The 21674-nt window shown below is 42.2% G+C and overlaps 1 protein-coding gene across 1 annotated transcript; it reads left to right on the top strand.

Annotated features, from left to right (window-relative positions):
* The first annotated feature begins 2731 nt into the window (after positions 1-2731).
* Positions 2732-4404, top strand: LOC147459980 (major pollen allergen Bet v 1-L-like). The gene is made up of 2 exons (XM_086509937.1): positions 2732-3008; positions 3942-4404. Exons 1-2 carry the CDS (start codon positions 2834-2836, stop codon positions 4271-4273), a joined length of 507 nt encoding a protein of 168 aa, XP_086366063.1. The 5' UTR covers positions 2732-2833; the 3' UTR covers positions 4274-4404.
* The last annotated feature ends 17270 nt before the right edge of the window (positions 4405-21674 follow it).

The following is a 21674-nucleotide window of genomic DNA, read 5'->3' as shown; positions in this document are numbered from 1 at the left end:
CATGCGCCCGTTTTGGTAGCGAGAGGTAAAGTCAAACTCCTTAAAGGGCCCCTTTGTGAGTCCAAATTTTGCCTAATGTTTTAAATCCGAACCAAAAAGTGGGTGAAAAAAGGTCAAAGTGGTCACCTACCCCTATCCCGTTCCCCTAGTCACTTCCCTTACCTTCTCACTAGGTAAGAGGCCATTAAGAGGTGTAAAGCTACTTTGTCTCCCTACTTTTTTGAGGGCAGAGAGTGTGTCAACCACCCTCTTCCTATTGGATGGCCTCTAATTAACCTTAATCCCAAAGAGCCCCTAAAGGGTTGATATTTATCCTAATGACGGCAACAATGTCTAGTGTGCCCTTTATATATCCCAATTTTCATAAATAAAATCTTTTTTTTTGGTTTTATTAAAGATAATCTAAAGGAGATGCTCCCAAGCCTTTGAGAGGAAAGATGTGGGAGATGGCAAGTGGAGAGATGGAGAGAGAGAGAGAGAGAGATCTTATTTTCCATGTATGAGTGTGATAGTGGGTAAATCCTTTTTGAGATCTTATTGTCCATGTGAGGGTGTGATAGTGGGTAAATCCTATCACACCCACACATGGAAAAAAAGATCTCTCCCCCCCCCCTCTTTCCCCTCATATATTGGAGATCCCCGTGCATGTAAATTAGAGGGCAAGTTGATGAGGTGTAGATGATAGAAAACATTTTTTTTGAAAATGATACTAATGGAAATGCTCCAAGTGTTGAGGGGAGAGGCGGAAGGGGGCGAGGCCGCAGCCGATGAGGCAGTTGGCTTGTGAGGTAGATGGGAGGGGGATGCCAACTGTGTAGTGCATGTATATGTATATGTCTATTGGGAGAGAGAGAGAGAGAGAGAGAGAGAGACCTCGGCCATGTTGGGGCTGGGATGACATTGTATATTTATTTGTCAATAGAAAGGATAACACAAATTGATCATGTTGGCATAACGGTTCAATTCATCATGGGAGAGTGCATCTATGAGAGGGCTAAGGTTTGAGCCCTCCCAATGATAAACCTTTTGAATAGTAGGCTCTACCTTGTAGAGGTACACTTCATCTTTGGAAATTGTAAAGTTGGCATTGCCAGCTAGGATTCAAAGGAATCTCATAAGTAAATGAATTGAATTGAGAATGGAGTGAGTAGGTGGATATGTTGTTGTGCCCTTATAGCACTATGATTACGACCCTGAAAAGTATTCTAGCTATGTTGTTGTCCCCTTATACAGAAAAACTGGATATGTTGTGTCCCCTTATATGGTAGTGTGGCTAGCCATGTGGGAGCACTCCAAGTCACAAAGCTATGTTGCAAACCAAATTCATTTGAAAGCATATAGGTCATGCAGCCTCAAAAAACTGGATATGCTGTTGTCCCCTTGTATAGCAGTGTGAATACAACCCCGAAAGCTATTCTAGCCATGTGAGAGTGTCCCAAGTCACAAAGTTTTGTCCCAAGCAAGCTTAACATGAAAGCATATAAGTTCGGTCATGAAACGTTAACAAATGATACTAGGTGGTAGGCTCCCAAGTCAAAAAGCCCTACTGCAAACCTGCTCTCTCTCTTTCTCTCTCTCTCTCTCTCTAAAAATTCATGTGAAGGTAGTCTTTGCAATTGTGTGACTTGGAGCCATTTTTTATGTCATTTACATTTGGAGCTTTATGCTGGGGTCCCTTTCTTGCATCTACATCACCTACTAATCCTACATTAGTAACCATCATCATGTGCTGAGAACTTTAAGGTGCACTTCTAGAGTGAAATGCAACCCATCGTCAAAGTTGGGGGTCGATGGGCTGCAAAGTACATCCACACATCTACTTGCAATTATCCAACACAATTTTCGAGCACACCGCGGGATGTTGGACACGTAAGCACCTGGAATATTGTCAGAGTCACACAGACTGCACACCAATGGAGCGCGTCCAACTCAGCGCATGGAATTACCATTCCTGCATTCCAATGAATGCAACAGAAATAGTGCAACACCTCAGTAGCCAGAATCTGCTCACAGCTCGACAAGTCAGTAGCAGTAATATTTTACGTTGGCCCATCTCCCCCCGACCATTTGACGATGTAGAATGGTCCGTCAGTGACCATTCCTTCGTAATCACTGCTCCCTCCATGGCTCCCGGATCCCCGTCAATCGCCACGTGGTCACAATGATTATGAGGAATGGTCACTGACAAACCATTCCCTACACCTTCATTTCTGTAACCTTAGATTCAAGTACTGTTGAGTCTTACCCAGTTGATGCAAATTCTTGACAAATCGTTGTGTACGGGAGTGGGTTGTGTTTGCCCTATCCAAGCACAAGCAATGCATCAAAAATGGTTTGGGAGGGAAAGGAAAAAAGGCCTGCAATATTTCAAAGGAGTGAAAAAAATACAACAAAATTTGGCATATTTTGTGATTTCATTGAGGTACTAAATGTCTTTCTGCACCCCCACATCCATCCAAGTGTGGTAGATTGGTTATGCCATTTCCCTCTCGAGTAAGAGGTCTTGAGTTCAATTCTCCTCGTCATATAGATCTTTGAGGTGTCTTGGGATAGTTTCCTACCACGTTAAAACTCTCTTCTTCTTCTTCTTCTTTTCTCTGTCTTTAGACTTGTAATCTTGGTCAAGGTCAGTTCGTTTGGCGTGTTGCGTTATCTAACATGTTGTAGGTGAGGGCGGCTACGAGGTAGGTCGAGCAAACGTCTATTAAACTGTGAGTGGCAAAGAGCGAGAGAGCGAACGAGACGGAGAGAAGAATTGCCCTGCTGTCAAAGAGAGTGTCGGCGTATTGCAGAGAGAGAGAGAGAGAGAGAGAGAGAGAGAGAGAGAGAGAGAATGGAGGTGGGTGGCAAGGTGGAGTGCGCGGTGGCGGCAAAGAGGATGTGGAAGGCGGCATTTGAAGATGGGCACACATGCATGCCCAAGGCTGTAACTCATGCCATCTCCCACGTCTCCTACGATGGCCCTGGCTTCTCTCAAGGCTCTCTCAGGACCATCCACTTGCACCGCAGTAAGCTCGCCTTCTCACCACATTTTGACAGGTTTCAAACTGGGGCACTGTGTGTGTGTGTGTGTGTGTGTGTGAGAGAGAGAGAGAGAGAGAGAGAGAGAGAGAGAGAGAATTTTTCATCTTTTTGGCCTACATAAGCCATTACACAGCATTGAACTCTTGGTCTATGATACATCTTAAGAGAATTTTTCATCTTTTTGGCCTACATAAGCCATTATTACAGCATTGAACTCTTGGTCTATGATTCAAATTAAGATGTTCATCATATCTGTCAAGGGGACTTCACTTAGCAATAAAGGCTTTAAGCGCACCCGCTATGGTTCAACCCCCTGCGGGTGTGGGTTTTGTGGGCACAATTCCGTAAAACTAGCTAATGCGAAGCATAAGATTGCCAAAAAAACAAGATCTACATCAGATTATGTCTGTGTATCATGACATAAAGTTATTAACCTATTGAGAGCTTATCATGACAAAAAGTTATAAACCTATTGAGAGCTTTTTGATGATAGTAGTTCATTTGGTAGGACAAAACCTTATGCTTTAGGATGCCCTAACAAGTTTTTTCACTTTGTCCCAACAAGTTTGTTCACAATATACAAGTCTATACACCACAAAGTTATTGCTTGATGCAATTAGCAAGTCCACCCAAATGTTAATTAAACATTAGCACTCCACAAAAATCATGCAATATAAAAGAAAAGTTGATAAGAACAAACCATTATTCACTTGAAAATGCTTTTAGAGAAGGCTCAGGCAAAATCAAGTAGAGAAGCTTGAAGAAATTGAGGTCTCACACTGGGGTATTGTGAAATGTATTGTTGTCTTTTCTATCATTACACATTGTGATATCTATGTACACTGGTCTCACACGAGAACATGGCTTTGCTTTCTTCCAAACAACGGATGACAACCATTGCTTGCTTGAATGTGTAGGTTATGCAGAACATCTGTCCCAAGAACAACATCCACAACATGTGGTTTACCATGTGAAGGAGCAACTTGAGAAGGTCGATCCCCAAAATTTCAAGATGAAAGGGAAATTCCTAGAGGGTGGCTTTTTGAACATCTTAGTGAAAAAATACACTCAATCTGTGCACATTGAGGGGACAAGCCCCAACACTTGTATAGTGCATTGGTATGTTGAATACGAAGCTCTATCTGAGGAACACCAGGCTCACATCCTCACGGTCTTCCAGGAGCTGGTCCCACTAGGCTACAAAGCAATAGAGTCATACTTGCTTTCCCATGATGATTACAAGGAGTAGATGTAGTTAGTACAAGACATATCACACAACAAAGGAACAAAAAAGAAAAGAAACTATTAGTTTTATATGTGAAATCACTCCACCTAAATGTACCCCATATACTACTTGAAAAGCAAAAGTCTCTCTCTGTCTCTCTCTCTCTCTCTCTCTCTCTCAAAGTGGGCTGTATATCCTTTTGTATTACATCAATGAATGACATCAAAACACTAAGGAATTACAGAAGCCCATAGGCAAGACATATAACTAGTAGTGAAAACCACCTGAAATATTACATAATTACAAACCACAAGCTGCCAATGATGTAGATTTATAACTAAAGGGAGAAACAATAAATAACCGGAGGATATTACAAGATGCAACCATGGGTAATAAAAACTCCCGATCTTAGCTTCGGGGGAAAACGCAAGAAGCGTAGCTCAATTGGTGAGACCTTTGTGATGTAACCCCAAGATTGAGGGTTCAAGGCTCACATGTTGCGTTCTCTTGGGTGTATTCTCCTCCTTTATGGGGGCGGGGGGGGGGGGGGGGGGGGGTTCCCACAGTTACCCCTCGAGGGTGTAACTTACAGCAATGTACGGTTGTAAATACATGATATGTGTATAGTTTCTCCCTACTACCTTTCCCGTGCTGATGGTTTAAAAAAAAAAAAAAAACATAAGGATCAATACTAAGAACAAAGATCATTGTAAATGAGACTTAGACAAGAACCAAAAAGATAAAATCCGTGAAAAGCATTAGGGTACGGGGACCAATAATGGCATGGCCCCCTTTTTTGAAACGGAGTGAGCAGAATAAACTAACATGGAATAGCACGAGTACTGGAGCACATGCAAAAGCTCAGGAGGCGGCATGGTTACATTGAGTGAACCTGAAATCTAATTGGCCACAGTGCGCGTTCGATCCTCGATGGCGCCTTCAGTCTTGAATACTTCCGTGATGTTCTCGCACTGATACCCATTATTTCAACAAAGGAAATTCTTTACGCCTGTCGCGCTCGTTGTTGGAGGTTTCCATTTCACCCAAGGTTTTTGCTGCAGGGTGCCCTTCGTCTTGCCTACGTTTTGCGCTAGACAGACTTGCTAACGTTGCAACACCCAACAAAAGCGCCCCGGCGTCCTCGTAAAGGTGCTTAACATGGCCCCTTTACCATACAAGGAAACTGTTTTTGCAACCAAGCATTGCAACACTCTAAGAAGTTAACGACCTTTGGAGCTCCCTAGACTAATTACTGGAAAAACCAGAAAAACCACTGGGACAACTCCAAGGTTTTGTGACGACAACAAATAGGGTAGAGTTGTCCCAAGGTTTTGTGACGACAACAAATAGGGTAGAGGAACCAATTTAGAGGCATTGAAATCTTGGCGCCTCTAGCTCCAGCTATGCAGAGCCATTCTAGGCGGGGGAGGGTGCGTCTGATGCATCTTGATCTCGAGCATCTGCATCAAAAGACGGTAGCACGATTGCTACTCCATAGCTCAAGCGCGATAGGATTTCAAAATCCTTTATAACAAAAAGGGGGGCAAAATAGAAGACGATCCAAGGGGGTAAATATGGACATGAGCGCCATCAAGGGTTGAACTGCCTCGAGCATGAATGACGTTGCCCACGTCTGCTGTAAACCGTTATGCCTTGAGCTACATAATTACAAACCCCTTGCATCCTCTTGGGCATAGTCGCTAGTGTCGCTAGCATCCCCTACACATTTTCTTCGAATTGGGTGAGCTTTGGTAAGAGTCAACAACTATAGGCAGTAATGTGCAGATAATTTTGTCCTTATATGCAAATTTTTTTGTAAGTTCATTTTTATGCAAAGAAAGTCCTTTATAGTTCTCTTCACGTTATGCTACATAGCATGTGTTAGTCCTACTTCATTTTTCCTCTTTTGGAGTAGTTTTCACATTAGGTGTAGTCACTCACCATGACTGACAATAACACAGATGTTTTCAAGATGTTTGTTCCAGAGTGCAAATTGGATGGGGATAACCATCCAATGTGGATTGACATGATGACACATGTTCTTTTCTCAAAGGGAGTCTAGAATGGTGTGCAAGGCATTGGTTTACGTCCACCTATTGTGGATATAAGCTCTGTTGAGGATGTTACAAATTCTAGTAGGTATGTTGCTGCTAGAGTTGTTTTGCCTACAATTGAGCAATCTCATTGGGATGTTAGAGATGCACAGGTTCATGCATTAATTGCATTCGTAATGAAGCGCGCTATTGCTTCTCACATTTACTTAGCAAAATCAGTAAAACAGGCTTGGATACTCTGCTCGGTCTTTATGCAACAATGAGGCTAAAATAGCATTGCTATGTAACGAGCTAGAATCAAAGATTATGCAAGAGAAAGATGACATGGGTATTTTCTTGTTGGTATCAAGGATATCAATGAGAAAATCATTTCTCTAGGTGAAGTTATTATAATAATTCACTTGTGCAGATCGATCTTGATACTTTGCTAGACTATTACTAGATTTTTGTTAATAATTAGAGACTTGTGACCCAAGGAACCCTCAAGCTATCAAATTTGATGCATTATGCGTATTTCTGTTATAGAGGTCACTTTTAAGAAAGAACATGTCTAAACAGTGTGCAATTGAACAATCTTTTGTTGCTGTCAAAGAAAAGGTGATAATAGCAATGCAGCAACTTCTCATGGTTCTTCTCTGAGTAGCAGATTACCCATGTCTATGTTACCATATACATGTGGTAGTGATGTGTGTGAACACACTAGGACTGCCGGGGCATTTTTTCTCTCTTTAGGAGGTTTTTTCCCCCGTGCATTGTATATACGTCCATCACTCTAGTGCTATCTATCTTTCCATTGTTGTACACTAAGTAATACACTCTCTATTGTGTGCCTTGAGCTTCCTTCGTCTTCTCCAAGCTCTGTGCATTTCTCTGCAACCCTAATTCCAACAATTGGTATTAGAGCAGGTTGCGTCCTCCCGGGCTTAGTCGCCAGCTGCTCCAGCACACACTTGCTCACTTTCTCGGATTTCAGTGAGGTTTAGCGAGCGTTCACAGGTCGACAAATATTTATGGTAAGCTCATAGAGCTTAGTCTACTGAGATTTCTGATTCGGACTCATTTCGGTCTTCGTTTCCACTACAGACAGGTCTGCACATGCAAAATTTTTGTCAGTTCTGTTTTCTGCTGAACAGGTGCCTTAAAGTCTTCTACGGTTTGTGCTATATAGCATGTGTTGTTCCCGCTTTGTTTCTCCTCTTTTCGGGCAGTTTTCACATCAGGTGCAACCTTTACCATGGCTGACAACAACACAGACGTGTTCAAGATGTTTGCTGCTGAGGACAATTTGGATGGGGACAATTACCCTATGTGGGCTTATATGATGCAACATGTTCTTGTGTCAAAGGGCGTATGGAATATTGTGCAGTGCATTGATATACGTCCTGGTTCTGAGGATGTAGGCAATGTTGAGGATGGGGCAGGTCTTGCTACAAGGATTGCTGCTATTAGAGTTGTTTTGCCTACGACAGAATAATCTCGTTGGGATGTAAAGGATGCACATGCTCAAGCATTGATTGCGTTCTTTGTGAAGCGCACCATTTTTCCTCACATTCGTTCAACAAAATTTGCAAAACAGACTTGGGATATTTTGGCTGGTCTTTATGCAAGTCACAATGAGGCTAAAATTGCTTTGCTTCTACGTAAAGAGCTAGAGTCAAAGATTATGCATGAGGAAGATGATATGGATACGTTCCTTGCTGGTGTCAAGGATATCAATGAGCAACTTATCTCTGCAGGTGAAGTCATTTCAGACAGTTCCCTTGTGTAGACTGTTCTTGATGCCTTACCAGATTCTTACCAGACTTTTGCAAGTTGCAATGAGGCTAAAATTGCTTTGCTTCTACGTAAAGAGCTAGAGTCAAAGATTATGCATGAGGAAGATGATATGGATACGTTCCTTGCTGGTGTCAAGGATATCAATGAGCAACTTATCTCTGCAGGTGAAGTCATTTCAGACAGTTCCCTTGTGTAGACTGTTCTTGATGCCTTACCAGCTTCTTACCAGACTTTTGCTAGTACTTAGAGACTTATGATCCAAGGAAATCCTAAAGTTGTCAAGTTTGATACATTATGCACATTGCTGTTGCAAGAGTCACTTTTCAGAAAAAACAAGACTAGTCAGCGTCGTGTAGTTGAATAGGCTTTTATTGCTTCTCAAAGAAAGGGTGGTAACAACAATGCAACCACTTCTTATGGTTCTGCTGCGAGTGGCAAAACTTCTGTTCCCAATGCTTTTGCTGGCAGCACTTCGTCTGGCAATTCTGGTGATAAGGGCAAAAAAAAGATGCATTGCCATTATTGTAAAGCTAATGATGACTTGATCAAGCAGTGTCCTAAGTTGAAGGCCAAAGAGGCTAAGAAGAAAGAGGGTGGTTCCACTGCAAATTCTGGTTCCACTACAAATGCAGCCATTGTTGAGTCTTTTGTAAAAGGAGACTGTGATGTTGATGTTGATGCAGAATGGGCTTTTAGTGCAGAGTGCACTTACGATCCTGCTGTCCATGATGCATGCATGTCAGTTGCTGCAGATTCAAATGTGTGGTATTTTGACAGTGGTGCTACAAAGCACAATACCTCACATCGTGAATTGTTCACCTCTCTCGAGTCTGTCCTTCTTGGGAATTTTGTCAGTTGTGCCAACAATGCCTCTTTTCCGATTCATGGAGTTGGAAAGATTGTGCTTACTGCTGCAAATGGCAGTTCTTTCACACTTGTTGATGCACTTTATGTACCCGGGATCAAGAAAAATCTATTGTCTGTATCTGCACTTGCTAAAGTTGGACTTGTAGTCAAATTTGTGGATGATAGATGTACAGTTCATGATCTCAGTTTTTGTGATGAAATTGCTGCATCTGGGCTTTTGTGCCATGGGTTGTATAAGATCACTTTCTATGACAAGTGTGGACAAAATTTTGCAAATGAAGTTGCAGATTCAAGGGCTATTTCAGATGCAAAACTTTGGCATGCACGTTTTTGTCATAAAATCTAATATCTAACTAACCCAAATGATTTTCTCATATTAAATTGATCACTTAATGTGGGAGAATAAACGGGAACAAGTGTTAAGATATAGGTATGTGCTTATAGATCTATCTCAACACGGGGCCAATGGTAAAGGGGCCCAAAAGGGAGATGGTCTATCAAAGAGCAAGGCTAACCAATGGAGCATAAGACCTTAGGGTTAGCTTCATTGAAGACCTCCAATAAATGTGTGTAAAAGTCCTTTGACCTTAAGTAAGCTAGGGCTGAGCTTGAGGTGGGAACCCGGCCCAAGCTCGAGGTGCTTGTCATGCTTGAGGTGCTTGTCATGCTTGAGGTGTTTTTCATGCTTGAGGTGCTTGATTAAGATGCTTGAGGTGCTTGATGGCTCCATGCTTGAGGTGCTTGACTTGCTGCATGATTAAAGTACTTGAGGTGCCTTGAGAAGCTTGCCTGAGATGCTTTGTGGGAACACCCCTAGTTCAAGTGCTTTGTCATGCTTGGTGAGTAAGGTGCTTGATCACCTAAAAGTCAAAAGCATTCCTACAAGAGGGGGGGCGAGCCTTTTCCTAGGGGTTAGAGAGAGAACACCACTCACACACAAAGGGAAGCCCAACTTGAAGAGGCAGCAAGGACACATGTCAGGCCCCTACCATGTTACCTTCATGTGTTTCTTGAAGCTATTGGCTAGGCTTCAAAGGGGTACAATGATATATTACATGAATTATCTAATTGTTTTAGCATTTATCAAGTCCCTCTCTCTCAAAGGGGAAAGGGGGACACTTGTCCCAAGGCTTCCCATGTTGCTTGTAATGGCTCTTGCTTGTGATTGGCTAGGCATGGAAGGGTCCAATGAGCTTCAGGCATGAGCTACAAGGGGGGGTCGACCCAAGCAAAGCTAGGGGGGTGCCTAGGGGGGTATACTCACCCACACACACACTCACAAGCACTTCTCATTGTGTGATATGCAAAGTGCAAGAGCTCCCTCTCCAAGCAAGTAGAGGTTGAGAGCCTACATACAACCAACACTCTTGGCTATGGAGTGCAAATCCAACCAAGAGCCATGCTTCAATGCTTAAGCTTGCCATATCCTTCTTCTTCATTACTATGCTATTATGTATGCTAGCAACAAGAGTATGATAAGTGAGGAACTAATTCTTTTCTCCTACGAAATGTTTCTTCTTCTCTTCCCTACCCTCATTCCCTGCTAGCTCTCTCCACCTTCGAAGGTGTTTGAGGTCTTGGGACTGAGGCTTGGGATAGTTTAAAGCTTTCTTCAAGTTTATGTTATGTTTGTGGTGCATGAAGGCCTTCCATCTTCATGGCATCACCTAGGTCACAAGGGAACACAAAGACTGTATTGTAACAAGTCTCTCTTTATGGGAGAAATCATAATACAAATGCCTATTGGAGGGGGGACCGGCTCCACATAAATCCGGTCATCAATTGTTGTCATGTTCTCTAAACTCTCTCTCTTGCAAAAGTATTGTCTATGCCAAGTTAACTAATTGCTTATGATTATGTTTGCGTATCTTCCAATTATGTCTACCCGCTATGCTCACAAAATCATTTCTTGAAAGTACTCTCATTAAATTCCGCTATTCTCAAATTGAATAGGCAAATTCCATTACATTGGTATCAGAGCATTTGGTTTCTCTTTTCTTGCTTAAGAAGAGAGGTCCTTAAGTAGCTTATAAATGGTTGATGTTGTTAATTATAATAGAGTAAGTGGAACTGGGATCTAATACCGGTTTTGTTAAGCCCACTATGTGGGGGATGGTGCACACCTCGGGAGCTTTGGACTTAATAATGGAGTCTTTTTAGACTTGCCTACGGCTTTACCATTATTGAGCCATAAGAAGTCCGAAAGGAGCTAGCCCTTGGCAACTCTGCTATGTTAGACCTACACCTCTACTCTCTATAATTAACCACTTTGAGCCGTGGGTGTAGATACTTAAGAGTCGATTTTCAAAGGCTAAGAGGAGTGGCAACTAAGGTTTTGAATTGCCAAAGCATACACTAAGTAACATACATAAAATTTGTTAACATGGCTGACAATAATCAAGAGTAGTAGAATGAACATTGATATGCTTTGATTTGCACATGAAGGTGCTAATGATGATGCTCCCATGTTTGTGAATTATCTTGTGACTAGGTTGTGCAACAAGCTATGGGCAACCCTACCTTGCAAGCCGAAGTTACTCAACAACTTCGTGCCTATGGAATTTCCCTTCCTCTCCAAGAGGAGAGAGAGCTTAGGAGGCCTCTTGAAGAGACCCCCAAAAGAAGACTCTCTCCCATTCGAGAGGAGGAATCCAAAGAGAAAGGAAAACAATGAAAGTCTAAGTTCTTCTGAAGATGTGGCTCCACGAAGAAGGCGGTTCTAGACGATCGCCTACTCTCTCCCCGAAGAGGAAAAGAGTACAACCCATAGTCCTTTCTCCTCCTCATCACTCTCAAAGTCAAGAGAGGAAACAAAGGAAGAAAAGGGGCTGATGGCACCTTTGGTGCTACCGACAAAGTGTTGGACTCATCCAACAATTTGATGCGGCCTTTGGGGACGAGGGCTTCACAGAGTCCTCCAAGCTATGCCATGCAGCTATGCACTTCCAAAAATCAGCTCGTCAATGGTGGGCTAGCCTTCGTGGCAATGGAGAAGCCCCAAAGACATGGAAAACTCTACGAGTTTCCATCATGAAGCAATTTCTTCCAAGCGATACTAAAGATAAAGTTCTTACCGAATGGCGCGGCTTGAAGCTCCTCTCTCATGAGTCTATCAACAAGTATGTAGATAAGTTTTGGGATTTACATCTCAAAGCTGCTGTCTTTCAAAAGATAGACTTTGCCGAGCAAAGACAGCAATTCTGTGCGGGATTACCTGAAGAGATGGCCGAATATATCAACTCTCAACGGCCCGGTACTATTACCGAAGTAATCCACCACACCATGGTTGCTTCACGCATCAATTTCCATGAAGGGGCTAGACGTAATGTCAAGCCCATGGAAAACAAAGATAAAAATGATGCAAAGGGGAAATCCAATGCTCAAAATAATTCCCAAGGCACTTCCAACAACAACAACAACAATCGGTCCAAGGAGAAGGGAGTTTACAAAGGTAAAAACAAACTCTCTCCTGAAGAGCTTGAAGCTTTTCGCAAGGACCATAAGTGTTTCAAGTGTGGGGAGCAAGGACATGGCTATCGTTCTTGCCCCAAGAAGAATACTCGCAATGAGACTCCTAGGGCTTCCACCGTCGAAGCTCCAAAAGAGGATGCTCATTGCAAAGGATCATCACTCTCCTATGCTTGGGGAAAGGTACGAGAGCATGATGCCTTCATCTTCTTTGACCCTTGCTCTACTCTCAACTTCATATCAATAGAGTTGGCCACCAAGTTGGGCATTCAAGCTTTTGAGATGGGAGATATAGTAACAGCTGATGCAGCTTTCAAGGGACAACAAGCCTCCGTTACTCCCTTGATTGGGAAGTTGAGGCTTCATGTCCAAAGCTATGTCGACAAAGAAGACTTCTTCATCTCTCCCCTCCAACATCAGGATGTTATCCTAGGGGCACCATGGTTTGATCGCATGGCTGCCAACATGAAGTTCCCTGAAAGGAGAATTTACTTCACCTACAGGGAAAGAACATGTATGTAGATGCTAGTGAGCGTGGTCGCACTATTCCACTTGTAAATCCTCTTTCTTTTGATAAATCAATGAAGAGCTCAATCCACTTGTAAATCCTCTTTCTTTTGATAAATCAATGAAGAGCTCAGTTTCTGCGTACATGATTTATGTCAAAGAGTCTCTAAAAGCTAATAATGTTTCATCAAATGAAAATGATAGGAATCAAGAAGAGTTAGACTTGTCTACTTTTCTAAAAGGATTCCAAGATGTGTTCATCGATGATATCCCTATGGACCTACCTCCAAAACGAGGGGATGATGACCATCGTATTGAGCTCCTTCCAGGAAGCTCACCGCCTAACAAACCTCCTTATCGAGTCTCACAAGCTCAACAAGAGGAGATCATGAGGCAAGTACAAGAGCTGGTAGACAAAGGGATGGTGAGGCCTAGTTCCTCTCCCTTTTGTTCTCCAGTCCTTTTAGTGCAAAAGAAAGATGGTACATACCGTATGTGTGTGGACTATCGAGCACTAAACCATATCACTATTAAAAACAGATTTCCCGTACCTCGGGTAGAAGATCTGTTTGATAAGCTACAAGGCTCTACCTACTTCAGTAGGATTGACCTTAAGAGTGGCTATCATCAAATAAGGATAGTGGATGAGGATATCTTAAAGACCGCGTTTCGCACAACATTTGGTCTTTATGAATATCTAGTCATGCCTTTTGGCTTGACTAATGCACCAGCTACGTTCAATCGTTTGATGGAGAAAATTTTTAGACCATATCAAAAATTCACTGGAGTGTTCTTCGATGATATCATCATCTACTCCAAGTCTTTGGAGGAACATAAGCAACATCTCCAAGTGATTTTTCAAGCCTTGAGGGAGAACAAACTTTTTCTCAACCAAAAGAAAAGTGAATTCTTCCTTCAAGAGATTCAATATCTAGGCCATATTATCTCTCACGATGGTATTCGTATGGATCCATCAAAGTTAGAGGTAATAAAATCATGGCCTAACCCAAGGAATCTACATGAGCTAAGAAGCTTTATTGGTATGTGTGCATACTATAGACGCTTCATAGCAAAATTCTCTCAAGTGGCAGGACCACTACACGACTTAACCAAGAAGAACGTTAAGTTTGTATGGACTGCTAAGGAGCAAAATGCTTTTGAAAAACTCAAAGAGAAGCTTACTTCCCAACCAGTCCTCGTGCTTCCGGATCTCTCAAAGCCCTTTGAGGTCCAATGTGATGCTTGTGGTGATTGCCTTGGAGCGGTTTTGCTTCAAGAAGGGCATGCCATAGCATATGAGAGCCGAAGGCTCAATGGTGATGAACGAGTCTTGGGCATTTATGAGAAAGAGCTTTTAGCTGTTCTACATGCCCTAGACACATGGAAGCACTACCTATTGGGGACTCCATTTATCCTACGAACCGACCACCAAAGTCTCAAGTATTTCATGACGCAAACCAAGCTTTCCGACAAACAAATGAGGTGGGCAAATTTTCTTTCGCAATTTAATTTTCATATTGCTCACATAGCTGGTAAGCACAATCAAGTTGCCGATGCACTTTCACGACGACCAAAAGTTAATGCGGTGTCTATAGCTACTCACAATGATCTATCCTCTATGATAGATGAGTATGCTACTAACCCTGACTTTAGAGACATAATGTCAGCCCTTGCTTTGGGGAAGAAAGAGGAACCATTCACCTTGCAGGATGGTTATCTTCTCCACGGCAATAGGCTATGTGTTACCCATTCCCTTCGTGAGAAGGTTATGTATGAATCCCATGCTCCTCCATATGCAGGGCATAGAGGTATTCAACCTACTCTCCGAGGAGTAGAGACGTATTTCTATTGGCCTACCATGAAAGTGGACATACAAAGTATGTTTCAAAATGTGTAGTATGCCAAAAGACCAAGTATGATAGAGGGAAGCAACCTGGATTACTCCAGCCATTGCCTATTCCAAATTCACCATGGGAGAGTATATCCATGGATTTCATCTTTGGATTACCCAAGTCTATCCATGGGAATACAGGAATATGGACAATAGTCGACAGGTTTAGCAAGCAAGCACATTTTATTCCTGTCAAAAAGACTATTAAGGCACATCAAATGGCAACTCTCTTCATATCTCAGATTTTCAAAACCATGGATTACCCACATCCATCGTGTCAGATAGAGATCCTAGAATGACCAGTAATTTCTGGAAAGGTCTCTTTGAAAATCTAGGAACAAGATTGAATTTCTCTTCGGCCTATCACCCACAAACGGATGGCCAAAGTGAGATAGCCAATCTTACGATACTCGAGGCCTATCACCCACAAACGGATGGCAAAGTGAGATAGCCAATCTTACGATACTCGATCTACTCAAGACTTATTGTTACCGAAGTAGATCAACGCTCACAATGGGAAAAGTATTTACCGCTAGTAGAGTATGCCTACAATAATACTGTACATACTTCTGACGGCAAAGCACCTTTCGAGATCATAGAAGGAACCTAAAAGTCCTTGCTACTGAAAGTACATGGGAAATCTTCGCCGCCGATGAGTATAGCCGTGACCTACAAGAATCTTTTCAAAAGATTAGGGAGGCTATAGCCATCTCTCAACAAAGGCAAAAAGCTGCTGCTGATAAGCACAGAAGAGCCTTAATGTTCAAAGAAAATGATTGGGTCTTACTCAAGTTTCCTAAGGCTCGATTAAGGCAAATGACGGGCAAAAATCCTACGGGCCATCAAAAGTATTATGCTAAACTAGCAAAAAGATACTATATGGTCCTTTCCAAATCTTGAAGCCTATCAATGAGACGGCTTATCAACTCAAGTTGCCCAACCATTGGCTTATACACAATGCCTTTCATGTAAGCTTACTTAAGCCCTACAAAGGAGAGCCACCAATTGAACCAATTATTGAAGACCCTCCCAAAGTTGAAGACCAAGAAGAGGTGCTACAACCCGAAGCTATCCTTCGGCATGAAGACAAGGTACTACGACATGGTAAGATAATCCGACGATATCTTATTAGTTCAAAAATTATCCTTTTGAAGATGCTAAATGGATGCAAGGAGTACAACTTAAGGATAGTATGAACCTTGTCAATGCTTACAATGCTACATTAGAGTAAGCAAATGTACAAATTTCTTTTAAATAACTCATGTTTTTTGTCTTATATGATTAGTCCTCTTTTTAATTGTGCACAAAATTTAACTAGTATGCATGCTTAGAATCATGTTTGTGATGACGACGTCTCTCAAACACCAAGTAGAATTTGTCACTCTACTTTGGGAGAATGAAATGGACTAAAGAGCAGACATGCTTGCGGCAGCTATGTCTCCCAAGCACCAAATGGATTAGTCATCCATCTTGGAAAGATGTCATAGGGTAAAAAGGGATCCTTTACCCGCTAAGTACGATTGACTAATGACTAAGCCTTTATCTTTTCTACCTCATAGTCGAGGACGACTATGATTTCAAGAGAGAGGTAATGTCATAAAATCTAATATCTAACTAACCCAAATGATTTTCTCATATTAAATTGATCACTTAATGTGGGAGAATAAACGGGAACAAGTGTTAAGATATAGGTATGTGCTTATAGATCTATCTCAACACGGGCCAATGGTAAAGGGGCCCAAAAGGGAGATGGTCAAGGCTAACCAATGGAGCATAAGACCTTAGGGTTAGCTTCATTGAAGACCTCCAATAAATGTGTGTAAAAGTCCTTTGACCTTAAGTAAGCTAGGGCTGAGCTTGAGGTGGGAACCCGGCCCAAGCTCGAGGTGCTTGTCATGCTTGAGGTGTTTTTCATGCTTGAGGTGCTTGATTAAGATGCTTGAGGTGCTTGACTGGCTCCATGCTTGAGGTGCTTGACTTGCTGCATGATTAAAGTACTTGAGGTGCCTTGAGAAGCTTGCCTGAGATGCTTGTGGGAACACCCCCTACTTCAAGTGCTTTGTCATGCTTGGTGAGTAAGGTGCTTGATCACCTAAAAGTCAAAAGCATTCCTACAAGAGGGGGGGCGAGCCCTTTTCCTAGGGGCTAGAGAGAGAACACCCACTCACACACACACAAGGGAAGCCCAACTTGAAGAGGCAGCAAGGACACATGTCAGGCCCCTACCCATGTTACCTTCATGTGTTGCTTGAAGCCTATTGGCTAGGCTTCAAAGGGGTCCAATGATAATTACATGAATTATCTAATTGTTTTAGCATTTATCAAGTCCTCTCTCTCAAAGGGGAAAGGGGGACACTTGTCCCAAGGCTACCCATGTTGCTTGTAATGGCTCTTGCTTGTGATTGGCTAGGCCTGGAAGGGTCCAATGAGCTTCAGGCATGAGCTACAAGGGGGGGTCGACCCAAGCAAGCTAGGGGGTGCCTAGGGGGTATACTCACCCACACACACTCACAAGCACTCTCATTGTGTGATATGCAAAGTGCAAGAGCTCCCTCTCCAAGCAAGTAGAGGTTGAGAGCCTACACCAACACTCTTGGCTATGGAGTGCAAATCCAACCAAGAGCCATGCTTCAATGCTTAAGCTTGCCATATCCTTCTTCTTCATTACTATGCTATTATGTATGCTAGCAATAAGAGTATGATAAGTGAGGAACTAATTCTTTCTCCTACGAAATGTTTCTTCTTCCTCTTCCCTACCCTCATTCCCTGCTAGCTCTCTCCACCTTCGAAGGTGTTTGAGGTCTTGGGACTGAGGCTTGGGATAGTTAAAGCTTTCTTCAAGTTTATGTTATGTTTGTGGTGCATGAAGCCTTCCATCTTCATGGCATCACCTAGGTCACAAGGAACACAAAGACTGTATTGTAACAAGTCTCTCTTTATGGGAGAAATCATAATACAAATGCCTATTGGAGGGGGGACCGGCTCCACATAAATCCGGTCCTCAATTGTTGTCATGTTCTCTAAACTCTCTCTCTTGCAAAATTATTGTCTATGCCAAGTTAACTAATTGCTATGATTATGTTGCTATCTTCAATTATGTCTACCCGCTATGCTCACAAAATCATTTCTTGAAAGTACTCTCATTAAATTCCGCTATTCTCAAATTGAATAGGCAAATTCCATTACATTTTGGTCATCTGAATTTTGTCAGTTTGCTAGGTTTGCAGAAATCTGATATGGTTGCTTCTTTGCCGCCCCTTGAAGCACCTCTCAAATATGTTTGTGAAGGTTGTATTTTAGGTAAGATGCAACGTTTGAAGGTTCCAAAGGATGGTTCAATTAGAGCCACATGCAGGTTACATCTTGTGCATAATGATGTTTGTGGACCCATGCAAACTCCTTCCTTGGGCAATTACCTTTACTTCGTGACTTTCATTGATGATTACTCCAGGAATGCATCGGTATTTGCGCTTAAAGCGAAGTCCAAAGTTTTTATGTGCTTCATTTTTTTTTTTGGATATGACTGAAATGTCTCGAAATGGACTGTGGGCACCCTCCGTTGTTCCGATCGAGGGGGGAGTATGTGGCTCATGAATTTAATGCATTTCTGGCTAGTCGTGGGATAAAAAACCAATGTACAGTGCCTTATACACCTCAACAAAATGGTGTTACTGAGATGAAAAACAGGTCACTTACAGGAATGACACGATGTATGGTCAAAAGTCAAGCTTTGCTGCATTCTTTTTGGCTTCAGGCCATCATGTGTGCCACTTATGTACTTAACAGGTGTCCTACCTAAGCTTTGAAATCTATTACTTCATATGAATCATGGCATGATAGAAAGCCTTCTATTGAGAACATGCGTGTTTTTGGCTGTTGGCATATGCTTTGGTGCCACAAACACAACGCAAAAAATTGGATGATAAAGCTGTCAAATGTATTTTTATTGGTTATAGTGCTGAAAGCAAAGGTTACTGGTTGTATCGTCTGCAAACAAAGCATATTTTGGTTTCATGAGATGTAGTGTTTGTGGAAGATTCTATTCAGCCCTTGCTGTCATGTACTAGAGATAGTAATGTAAGCTCACAGGACATTTATGACACTTTGTTGCCTCTTTTTAGTGGTGGAAGTTCGAATGTAAATTCTAATGACTCAAATGTACAGCCTATGGGGGTTTCCAAAAATGTTACAGATCGGCCTATTACTGATGCAGATGTAGATGATGTACTTGATGAGGAAAGGGCTGAAAATGAGCAGGCTAGAGGTATGCCAAAATGGCTGGTGCACACATTGCGTGACAGTAAATTGGATGCACCTTTGTCTAGTTGTACTCATTCAGGCTCTGGCCATGCATCTTATGCATCAGATTGTTATGCTTTGGCTGTGTCTAGCTTACATGATGTTGAGAAACCTCTATCTTTTGATGAAGCACAGAATTCAAAAAATTGGATGGCTTCCATGCAATCAAAATATGATGCACTTATAGAAAATGACACATGGACTTTATTTGATTTGCCTCCTGGCAAAAAGGCCATTGGTACGAAGTGGGTTTACAAGATGAAACACAAGCCGGATGGTGAGATCGATCGCCATAAGGTTCGACTTGTTGCAAAGGGTTATTCACAACAAAAAGGCATAGATTATGAAGATACTTTGTGCGTTTTCTATGTGCATTGACAACTCATTTTGGTTGAGGTGTACATCAATCAGACATTGTTACTGCTTTCTTGAATGGTGACATATTGAGGAAGTTTATGTAACGTAGCCTCGCGATTTTGTCAAGAAAGGACAAGAGGACAAAGTGTGCAGATGTAAGAAGGCTTTGTTTGGGTTGAAGCAATCTCCTCGTGATTGGCATGAGAAAGCCGACACTCATTTGGTCAAACAAGGCTTTCGTAACAGTACAACAGAAAGCACATTGTATGTATAGCGGGAGGGTGATGTACTTCTCATTGTGGTTCTTTATGTATATGATTTGCTGATCACTGGACCAAATGAGAGGCATATTGCTGAATTCAAGGCTGATTTGAATGCTACTTTCAAGATGAAATATTTGGGGATGTTGCACCATTACTTGGGTATACAGTTTAAGCAGTGTGATGGTGGTATTGCCTTGTGTCAGAAAATTTACATAGAGACATTGCTATGTAAGTTTGGACTTGAGTATTGCAAACCTATTGCCACTCCTATGGAAAAAGGTTTGAAGTTGAGTCTACATGATGCTTGCAATCCTGCTGATGTCACTCTTTACCAAACTGCTGTTGGATGCCTTATTTATGTATGCAACACAAGGTCGGATATTCAGTTTGCCGTCTCACAAGTCAACAGATTTATGCATAGCTCAGGGTCTAAGCATTGGCACACTGTCAAGAGGATTTTTTGCTACCTTAGTGGCACTTTACATCTTGGCTTGTTTTATCCCATGGGGGGATCATTGTTGCCAGACGTACATGCTTTTTTGGACTCAGATTGGGCTGGTTGTTTTGACATGTGAGTGTCCACAAGTGGTTTTTGTTCGATGCTAGGCAATTCATGTATATCATGGTTGAGCAAGAAGTAACCTCACTGTGGCCACTTTGAGTTGTGAGGCTGAGTATAGGACAATCTTCACAGCTACAGTTGAGTGTGTATGGCTCAGACGTCTTATGGCTGATTTGGGTGTTGGCCAGGACACTGCCAACTCTATCTACAGTGACAGTGAGAGCGCATTGGCTGTTGCAAGGAACCCAGTTTTTCATGCTCGCACAAAGCACATTGAGGTGCATTACCACTATGTCAGGCAGAGGCTCTCTGCAGGAGAGATCAGCTTGGCCTATGTGCCAACAAAGGACAACCTTGCAGATCTTTTTACAAAGGCATTGTCTCATGAGAAGCTCGAAGCTTTCCACAAAGCTTTGGGATTACTCCCCTTTGTGGACTAATCATATCCTCAGGGCATGGCACTTCCCTTTACTCATGTGCCAGCTCTCGTTCACCGCATCACTCCAGGGGGGATTTGTTACCATATACATGTGGTAGTGATGTGTGTGAACACACGACGACCACCGGGGCATTTTTTCCCTCTTTAGGAGGTTTTTCCCCCCGTGCATTGTATATACGCCCATCACTCTAGGGCTATCTATCTTTCCATTTCACACTAAGTAATACACTCTCTATTGTGTGCCTTGAGCTTCTTTCATCTTCTCCAAGTTGTGTGCGTTTCTCTGCAACCCTATTAATTCCAACAGTCTAGTGCTTCTATTGGCAACAATTCATATGGGAATTGTGGTGAAAAAGGTGTAAGGGCTTTAGCCTATGGTTGTGTGTAACACCTCTTGTCTACTATATTGCATGGTTGGCATAGAACCATGTGGTAACATGTGGAAAAAGCAGCTAAGTAAGGGGTGTGGTACCCATGGGGATCATTAGTAGAGGGTGCTGATTCACCTAAAAGAGTTAAGAGGCTCCTAAAGTGCCTTGAAAAGTCACCCACAGTTTGCAACTTAGTTGGGCAATTTTTTGGGACTCTATGTGATGTCATGCATGATGTCAGATGAGATGTCTACGCTAGCTCTATATAATGAGCCTTTTGTATAACTTCTAGATACATCAATCAATCAAGTTTGTGTCTACATTCTAATCCACTTTCTTTTGTGCAATTGGCATTAACATTACCATCCCAACATTATGAATGACTCTCTAATATACCCTTCCTAAACTCTACAATTGGCATCATAGCTATACACGTGTGATTAGCATCTCCTAATTGCACTTGGTTTAGTTCCAATGCTATATCTAATGCACAACAAATTGATCAAGCCCAAATCCCAAGGGATTAAAGTTGTTAATCACTACCTATGTTTGGATGTGTGCATTTTTCTCC

Source organism: Adiantum capillus-veneris, chromosome 4 (genome assembly GCF_014529385.1).
Source record: "Adiantum capillus-veneris isolate H3 chromosome 4, ASM1452938v2, whole genome shotgun sequence".
Classification (NCBI taxonomy): Eukaryota; Viridiplantae; Streptophyta; class Polypodiopsida; order Polypodiales; family Pteridaceae; genus Adiantum; species Adiantum capillus-veneris.
Note: the sequence above shows the minus strand (reverse complement) of the source record. Positions and strands in the feature narration are given on the sequence as shown.